The sequence below is a fragment of the Electrophorus electricus genome, chromosome 16 (assembly GCF_013358815.1).
Source record: "Electrophorus electricus isolate fEleEle1 chromosome 16, fEleEle1.pri, whole genome shotgun sequence".
Taxonomy (NCBI): domain Eukaryota; kingdom Metazoa; phylum Chordata; class Actinopteri; order Gymnotiformes; family Gymnotidae; genus Electrophorus; species Electrophorus electricus.
The window spans coordinates 3,734,681-3,744,680 of record NC_049550.1 but is presented as its reverse complement, the minus strand read 5'-3'; the positions used below and the strand labels follow the sequence as shown (position 1 = coordinate 3,744,680).

The 10,000-nt window shown below is 41.8% G+C and overlaps 1 protein-coding gene across 2 annotated transcripts in view; it reads right to left on the bottom strand.

Annotated features, from left to right (window-relative positions):
* The window catches only part of pard3ba (par-3 family cell polarity regulator beta a), a 112,148-nt gene that overhangs the window by 101,487 nt on the left and 661 nt on the right, over positions 1 to 10,000 (bottom strand). For both annotated transcript variants that reach the window (XM_035535116.1, XM_035535117.1), the window contains exon 2: positions 3,842 to 3,943. In XM_035535116.1, coding sequence (XP_035391009.1) covers positions 3,842 to 3,943 — 102 coding nt within the window. The remainder of the gene's footprint in view (positions 1 to 3,841; positions 3,944 to 10,000) is intronic.

Here is a 10,000-nt window from a genome sequence, read left to right as displayed (position 1 = left end):
GGTGGGGGGGGGGGGGGGGGGGGGGCACTACTGGAAATTTGTAAACCACAGCTTCTGTACACCAAATCCAAAGTGAAATGTTTTAAATATTCCTTAAATCACAAAGGAAATGGACATTAAAAAAAAGAAGCTGTGAACTCTGATGCATCACAGTATGTTCTTTTTTTCCTTTTTATATGTCAGGGCTTCCACCAAGACAGACAAGCCACGAAGACTGCACACTGACGTTTGGATCCAAAATCCCTACGGCACACTTTTGCGTAGGTGGCCATGATCATGAAAAGCATTATCATACCTACCCAGCCTCCCTTCGCACGCCAAAAACCGAGGGCACGGCAGAGTGGCGGCGCAAATACGTTCACGACAGTCTGAGAGGTGTAAAGAGGAAAGAAACAAGCTCCAGTGCGTCAGGTGGGAGGATGTCGACGCTCGCCAGGCTCGTAGCACACACGTGTACCCTCTCTCACATTCCCCTCAGACTATGTGACAACCGTGTTTGATTATGGAGATGAACACTGTGGAAGTGAAAGCGTGATGAGAGCTTCAGCACACGCGGTCTGATGTCGTTGGCCCACGCGTGACGCTACGCGTGTCCATCGGCTCGTGGCGTGAGCCGCGGAAGGAAGCGCACGAACAGCCGGCTCTTGCGGCAACCACTGTGGGTCATGACTACAAACATCATCCTTGCATCACAACTGGTTTGATTTGGTTATCAGTGACAAAGGACGAAGGACAAACAGTCGGCCTAATCCTGGAAAAACAGAAACATATTTCCTCAAACATGTTTACAAAACGTTAATATGCTAAGAAGAGACTACAAATGCCATTTCTGGAATAATTCCACATGCAGACACCCTCTTGCCAGATGAAGCAGAAATTGTAGAATAATGGATAGATGGAGAAAAGAAATGAGCAAGGGCAAAGAGAAGAGGATAAGAGAGGAGTGGAGTGATGAAGTGTTTAATTGAGTAAGAGAAGCACTCGGCCTGGCCCTCACAACAGGGCTTTTTGCCCCTTGTGGTCCACGGGGCTGTGCGCCTACAGCCCCTCCATGCATTAACATCATTCATCATTTCTCCCATGAATATTCATGAGCTGGGACCAGGGTCAAGCCAAACGCCATCATTCCCTGCTGTGGGTTAATGGGCGGGGGTGGGGCCTGTAATCTGATCCAACTGCCATAGCAACTTTGCTCTCATCTACCTCAGGAGGAGTAGTTTCATTAAACTGTGTGATTCCCATTCACTTTGTGTGTTGGTTGATTAGCATCTAGCCGTGTCCCAATAGTAGAGTATTACCTATTGATGTCAGAGGTTTCAGTAAAGCACAATGTCATTTTATACATTAACCTGACCCTTTTATCCAAAGCGACATACAATTATCTCTTGAGTACAACTTGAGAAATTGAGGGTTAAGGGGCCCACCAGTGGCAACTTGGCAGTGGTGGGGCTTGAACTGGCAACCTTCTGATAACTAGTTCTCAACTAATAGAGTACCTTAACCACTGAGCTAGCACCACCCTTATAGGTCCCACTAAGACCTGGAGATACCAGCACCATGAAAACTCTAGTAGCCTTAAATGGTCAAATGCTCTCTATTGTTCTACATTCTCTGAGGTCACGGACATCAGCAAGGAAAAGAGACAAAGGCATTTCAAAGCCTTCGGTATTTCGAACCATCATTTAATCAGGTCAACGGAAATAAAACTGAACCTAGCAATAAAAGCCCAGCAATATTAATCACGCCAAATTGCCCCGCTCATCAGCCCATGAATATTCCGATTGGACCACTTCATCCAGCTCCTGCTGAGTAAGTCATTGTAATTCAGCTCCTTTTACGTACCCATAACCCTGAATATGCATCTTGTTAGAATCCATTACCAGATGTTAAGACTTGTATGAAAAATAGGGAGGGGACCGTGATAAGACTTCCCAGGAACTTTGGTACGTTTCACTTTCCTCACCAGGCCAGCAGCAACATACCATGTGGGAAAGCGTTATGCCAATTGGGAAAGGCTTGTACAATTTTGGGGAAAGGCTTGTAGCATTTGAGGAAGAAGTTGTACCATTTTAGAAATGGGTGTACAATTTGCTAAGCTTGTAGCATATAAAAAATACTTCACTAATAAATACTAGTACAACTCGTTTTAAGGGAAGCTGAATTCCTTTATTTGGTGCTATGACTGGCCAAGGTGGAGTGACTGGCTGCTAATCCTGACTAGCCAGGAACAGCCAGCCAAGCAGGTCCAGGCAACAGCGCACCAGACAGCAAGCTTGTGCTACAACCTGCTCCGCACCTTTTGTGAGGTGTAGCTGACTACAGGTGAAAGCCAGCATAGTTCCAGTTTTGGAATGCCTTATATGGCTCTCCTGTCTGAGCATAGCCCATCTTTAAAACCCAATCACATTTCTTGGGTGTCAGATCATGTCAAACTTACCATTCAAAAAATTTGAAACTGCTCAAGTTTGGAATCATTTTCAATAATATAAAACCCACTTTGCTGTACACACACACACACACACACACACACACACACACACACACACACACACATTATGAAACTGAACAATGTACATTTCAAATCTTTTGTAGGAAACAGTAAAAACAAATAAATTACAGGCGCACAATACATCTGCAGCCAATATGTCATTTGCCGATAAGGGCCATTTATAATTTATTGTCATCAGTTCGATATTGGAATTTTGGTTGATAATTACAATGGATTGTTAATTTCATAGTTTCCAGCCATATGCTTTCTTATAATTGCACCAGTTCAAGGCAAAAAATGGCATTGTTTGAGAAAGGTGAGAAAATAAAATGTAATTACTTTTTTTCCCCTTTTGTGGTAAGTGTAACATATGTTTACAATAATTGTGACGTCTCATTTTTACATGCCTTTGTAAAATTAGTGATCCATTTGTAGAGTGTGACATCTTACACTCATTGCATTTGTTATATTATTATATATTATGTTAGATTATAGTTTGAACTTGCTTTAAAATGCATAAAGGTAAAAGTTATCGGCTATTAATATCAGCGTCAGCCACAACCAGGTAGTAACTACTGTTGTATCTGCCCAAGAAATTCAATACTGGTGAATCCCTAATATAAATCAATAAATGATTTGATGTGGCAATAATGATGTAGAATTATGAAGGTGACTTCAAAATAACCGAGGGAGCTATATAGAATTGAGAAGCACTTAAATATTATAATAAAATTAAAAACCAGAATGCCTTCCATTTGGATGGTGGTGATCAAATCTTGAGGCGGATAGTTTGAGGAAAAATTAGACTACATAGAATTTTCCTAAAGTATTTAACATTTTCTAACCTACTGTTTTCCCCCAAATACCTGACATACTATAATAAAACTATTTACCTTATTTATATCTACAGTGCAGAAGTTGTGTGCCTAAAATAATGAATGTTGAATAAAATATAAGCGGTGATGCCAAACCTTTGTTTACATTCCTGCCGGTCCCTAAAGGAGGTGGTTGTCGAAGATGCCATCTTGGACAAATATAGTGAAACACTATATTTACGCACCTGACTGAGTACAGAGATACTTTTGTAGTGTAAATGCAGCACTGCAGATAGTGCTGAAAACTTCCATAAGCCCTACCATCGGATACAGGCATCAGAAGACTGTAGACATGGAGAAAATCATGGACATTCCTGTTACATTATGCTGATACCCCTGATCCAATGGGAGAGTGTGTCCCCACCCTCTTCAACCACACTGTCTTTGTCAGACACGTTCATGCCCAAATGTATGCATACAAAGACACACACACACACACACACAGCATCCAAGAGGCACAAAACAGCAGTCGTCTTACCTTGTCTTTGTCATCGACCAGGTCCGTGAGCATGTCGTCCGGGTCCAGGATCCCTCCGTCCGCATACTCGACATGGTGCGTCCGCACCAGGAACTCCCCATCCTGTCAGGAACAATGGCTCCATTAGCAAAGTTCCTCTTTCAACACAAGGTGGGAGGCTAAGGAGAGCTAAGGAGACACTGCAGTCGCTGTACTGAAAAAGTATTTGCTAGTATTTCAGGGGAAACTACAGTAGAGATAACAGGGCAACAAATTACTTAGTTATAGGGAGTTAAAGTTGATTTGTTTGACTTTTGACTGTATATACACCATATAAATCTATATACGTACACATGTATACACGTATATCGTCTCACACACACACCATTATGCATATTTAAATGAGCTTCTCCATGAGCACCAACGACACATTGTGTATATATATATATATATATATATATATATATATATATATATATATATATATATATATATATATATATATATATATATATATATATGACTAGAAGAGTTGTTTGACTAAGACAACTTTTCAACCAGTAGTAAATAGGAAACAACAGACAACAGTGGGCCTGGCCTGAACATCCACTAGAAGCTGGAACTTTGATGCTGGGCGTGCGGCTTTCCTGTTGATCCGTTACACGGGCACGTTACAGCTGCAGATCGGCCCTAAGCCATTGTTGCAGAAGGATGGGGGGAGGTCAGGGGAGGGGTTTGCACTCCTTCACTGGAGGGATCGGGGGAGGGGTTTGGCTCTCTTTGTAAGAGAGTAAAATATGAAGCTTTAACTGAGTGCAACTAAGTTACTTAGAAGGAGACACTTCAAATTGTCACAGTAGTGGTCTCTCCACATGGCTTGCTGTGAGGGAAAGAGGATTTTTCAAACGGCCGGTTTGGACCTCTAGGTGAATGGTCCATCACCAGGCAACATGATTTTTTGACATCCTATTGCCTTGTATGCAGTGTTTCTAAAACATGGAAGTCAAGGCCATCATGAAACCATCGCCTCATGATGTGATTAGAGAGAGGCAACCAAAGTCATGTTAAATGAGCAAATGAACAAATGAATTCAATGGTCATGAGGTAAAGAACTTTGCTGCAGTAGTATAATTCAATTTCAGATTTCAGCTCCAACTACAACAATAACAAAAGTCATCAGTCCACAGGGTCGTGTGTGCAGATGCGATGCGCTGCAGTATGGCAGCATCGCTTGGATGCCACCAGCTGCTGAACAAGGCTAACCCGTCTAACCGCTCTGCTGTATACCTCCCAGATCAGGGACTCAAGCTCATTAAAATGAGCCCCACAGTCACGCTGTTTGCACGGAGCCCTCTGACGTCAGAAGAGGTTTATTGGCAGAGCTGCCGCTCAGCAATCCTTCTGGAATCGACGCCTTCAATAAAGAGTAGCCCAGCAGTGCCTTGTCATGGGCTGGAACAAGAGTTCTAGTTTGAGACCCACTGGATCACCTTAAGATGCACTTTGTTTCCTCATTGTAAAACTTTGCATGACACCAGGTGGGGAGTAATTTGGCACTTTCTACGCCAAGATGCGGAAGAACAAAGCAATACATGATTCTTTGCTGAGCAGTAATCAGCACTTTCACAAACAGGCCGTACTCTCTGAACCTTGTTTCAAACTGCCTGGTTCAGTAGGCCAAGACATTCAAATGGTTAATTAAAAAATTGAACAGTTAGTCTCCCCACTATATTTTACAGCTAGGTTTTTCAAAGGCCTGAGAATGTATGGACTATATAGTCAGTATATGCAACATCTAAGTCCCTAAAGGAAGCTGTAGCATCAGGCTGCACACAACCTGCTGCTTTGTCTGAAAGAGCAGTCTGAGGGGTGAGGTTTCTACTAGTATGGATATTCTGCTAAAATGGGCTAATTTAGTGGCAGGGCTTCTACTGATTCAATATCCCATCATAAGTATACATTAGGTATGCAAGTAGGGAAGCACTACACTGGTGCCAAGGCAGAGTCAGGCCAAAATATCCATTTAGTTCCCAGACAGCATTCAGGAAATGTGTACACAGAAATAAGCAAATCTGACAAGCATTTTGCCTAGACGTAGTTCATGATGGTTCCTGCTATGTACCTTAAAATATCAATCCTATATCCTAAGGATTCTAAACACCGTGCCTCATGGTCATAGGACACATCATCTGGGGTGGGGGGACCTTTTAGAAATATTTAAATCAAATGTATTGATCATCTATGTTTACTTTTTGGACAGGCTAGTGGGGAGCTGTCAGTGGCATAACTGAAGTACAGAGAAAATTGAAGATCGTTGCAGATCAAATGCAGATATTTTTTCCTTTCCCAAATAATCCACTTCACATTTCAAGCACATGGCAGGCTTGGCAAATGGTTATGTGGGGTCTGATTGTGAGCCATGACCTAACAACATGGTAAGCTCACAATGAAAATGGTTTCTTCACAGCTAGAGTCTGGCAGGTAAGTGGTGATGATTTTTATTTTATTTTTTTACATTAAAAAAAATAAAAAATTAAAGGTAGGCTAGGTAGCTGCTCAGGACAGCTTTTGCTTCTCAGCACTCTTCATGTGTCGTGGGGGTCAGCAGGGTTCTTCACTTTGCCCATGCTCCAGTGTCATGGAGCTGACAGTGTGGCGGAGCTGATGGTGTAGACCAGGTGGGGCCTGCCTTTCCCAGCTACTTTTATTTCTGGCCTCCAGTGATGAGTTGCTGGAATAGCGAAGGTGTCCCGTATACCTGCTGTCCTCCTCCTGTACAACTCCTGTCTTCCTGTACACCTCCTGTCTTCCTGTACTGCACATTTTGAGAACTAGGAAATTCTGAACATCATCATCATCATCATCATAATAATCAAGTATCGTCTCACAGAGTAGAAACTGTCCATGAAATTAGAAATATCATCAAGTGGCCAATTAATACCATGGCAAGCTGGGTGCTGACTTTAATGTTACTCCCTCTTTTTTTCTTTTTCTTTTAAGCACTCTCAGCCACTGCTTTCTCTACAGGGAACTGGAGGAGAGTCAGAATAGAAGAGAGAGTGATTAGCATAGAATCTCTTAGTGCACTCGGGGCGCTGCTTTTCACAGCTTAATCCTCCAAACACTTCATTAAACACTAACAGCATTAGCATGACATTAAACACCATAAGGGAATGAGGCTAAAAAAGGTGCTGAAATAAAGCAGCTGTAATTGGCAACACTTCATCACATTCAGAGATCACAGTCCCTGTCATTTCAAAAGGGGAGAGAGGCAGGGACTCATTAAAATGCCTGTGTTGTATAAGATCCAGTTACATTAAAGAGGAATTCCACCCCAATATTACTTCTTAAACCCCCCCTATCCCCCACCCTACCCCACCCCACCCCATCTGTGCCTAAATTGTGCTTGGTGAGAGAGGAGACCTACTTTGTGTATCTGGAATTAAAGTAGCACCAGGATCCATTTTTAGACTCTCAGGATTTCTGAAGAAATGGAGACACATACTTAGTCACAACTGATGGCACACTTTAAAGTGCATTTGGGGAACCATTTTTAAATGTTGAGGTGGCCAGAAAAAAATGTATATAAATATTTAATATTATAACCCATTTATCCAAAGGATTTGGATAGTTCCCAGTGCATCAATTTGAAGCTACCTGAAGCTACCGTGCTAACTTCAATACCATGCACCGTTGCTTTAGCCTCAGCTGATAGACTGTAACATGTCACTTCACTGTAATAAATAATCTCCCAGTGATTCAGAACACGACAAATGGGTGTTGGAGTGAAATGTGGCTCTGCTTCCACTCTGTACGACCAGTCCTCAGGGACAGAACCCGGGCTCACTGGAGGCAGAGAGAGGTGCTATCAGCTCACACTAACGTGGACCTGGTGGAACAGTGTGGTACTTAGGGTGGGCGATATGATGAGACATAATCGTTATCACAACAGAAGCCACAGTATTCTTTTCTTAGCATACTGTGGCTGTCTTCAATACCTCAATACAATAAGCAGCGCGTTTCATTAACAATGACAGAGAGCCTATAATCAACAAAGTGCCACGTCAGATTGTCAGATTAAAGCTACACAGTAATAATATTGGATATTATACCACTTCACTAATTTTTTTCCCCAGTCTTAAAATTTTGTAAACAAATAAAAAATAACTGTGCTTATAACTGATTTTTATAAACCACTAGTCTCATAATGTCTTCATATTTTATATATATATATATATATATATATATATATATATATATATATATATATATATAAATAAAATGTTTATGCCTTATTGCCCACCCTGCAGCAAATCTGAAGGAGAAAGGTGTTAAATCCCACCCCTTTATATCTCTATATATGCTGATATATGAATGGGGGGAGGGCCATGACAGACGTGTATTGAACACAGCATGCTCCCTCCCTTGCTATATCAGTGCCTGTTTGGGTGATAAAGTCGCTTATAAATCAAAGTGACTTCCTTACACATCCCACATTGCTAACCACTGTGGTCAGCTCGATAATAAATCAACTATTTCTCATTCTCAGCAACGTACACTGAGCCATACCCAGTAAAAATGCGCTCTATGATACAATAACAGATCTCCTAACAGATTCCGTATTGTTTGGGGGGGGGGGGGGGGGACTTTTCAGAGTACTAGAAATGTTTCATTTTTTTTTTCCTTTTTGGGGACAGAATAGATATTTAAAGTGTTTCATTACTGATGCAGGAATTGATTTTGATCTCCACAGTGTGGATCAAACTGTGTCATTGGACAATACGGTTGTCAACAGTGGACCTATTTATTGACGGAGGTCAAGACAAAGACCACTGGCTTGCATTTATTTTTAATGACTTCACCTGTTTGTGCCCATTACTCATGTAGCTAATGGGTTATGGACTAATAGAGCCCATAGAGATAGTAGCAAAAGTCTACACTTCGTCAAAGGCAGACATGCTCCGAAGTTCGATAGTGAAGCGTTACACAAAGGGTCCTTACGAATGGGTGGCACCCGCCAACTAGGTCTGGCAACGCCCCATTGCTCAGTGAACAGCCGCACAGAGGTGATAACGTCTGCCAGCCAGGCGTACGGCATGCTCGCCGAACAAAAGCCCACTGGCGTGGCCACAGAGGCCAGGCCACACTAATCAAACCCGAGCTGCCATCTGCACTGGGAGATAGAGAGGGAGAGTTGCCATTAATAACAACAGTGTTTATCGCACACAGACGCTGATTCTGTGAGCCTGGCATGGGGGTGACAACCACAGAGTAGATCTGGAGCAGGCAGAGCTAAGCAGGGAGGGAGAGGTAAAGTGGACAAGACAAGCCAGGTGGAGTTTAGCATCAGTCCATGCTAAACTAAAGAGAGTTTGGTGTATAGGGGAGATTATATATATATATATATATATATATATATATATATATATATATATATATATATATATATATATATAGAGAGAGAGAGAGAGAGAGAGAGAGAGAGAGAGAGAGAGAGAGAGAGAGAGAGAGAGAGAGAGAGAGAGAGAGAGAGAACATTAGGGTCATTGATGTGAGATTTATTTTACAGAGGTCAAAACCAGTATAGCCATTCTTGAGTCACTGTTTACAGAACCCTGTTTATAATACAAGAGTGCCTCACAAAATATTCTCTGTGACATAAGAAAACAATAAATAACAAAACATAGAAAAATGATGATAAAAACGTGGGCAGATCAAACCAGGCAAAATAATATACGAGTGACGAAAAGCATATTCGATGCTTCACTTAGACAGGCCAGACTCACTGCTGTGTTCACAATGGGCCACATTGCTTGATGGCTGATCAGTCGCAGTAGAAGGCCTAAACAGACAGAAGGAGAAGGCTCTCCCCAAGCACAGAGACCTTCCTTACCTCGTCACATTCCATATCTACAGACATTAACATGTATAAGCCTCATTTCATCTCATTTCTGAGGGGAAATAGTATCCTTAGACTTGTCTAGCTGTACTAGGAGAAGGTCCACAGCGAGGACAAAACACTTCTTCTAAAGGGTATTAACGTAGAACGCCCAAATAATAAAATCTGGCATATTTTATCAAACCAGAGAAAATATTAGCATGGGCAAAAACGCAATTGATGCTTCAAATTCTATAATTATTGATTATTATTTAACACATTTTAGACTAGAGGCATTCTTT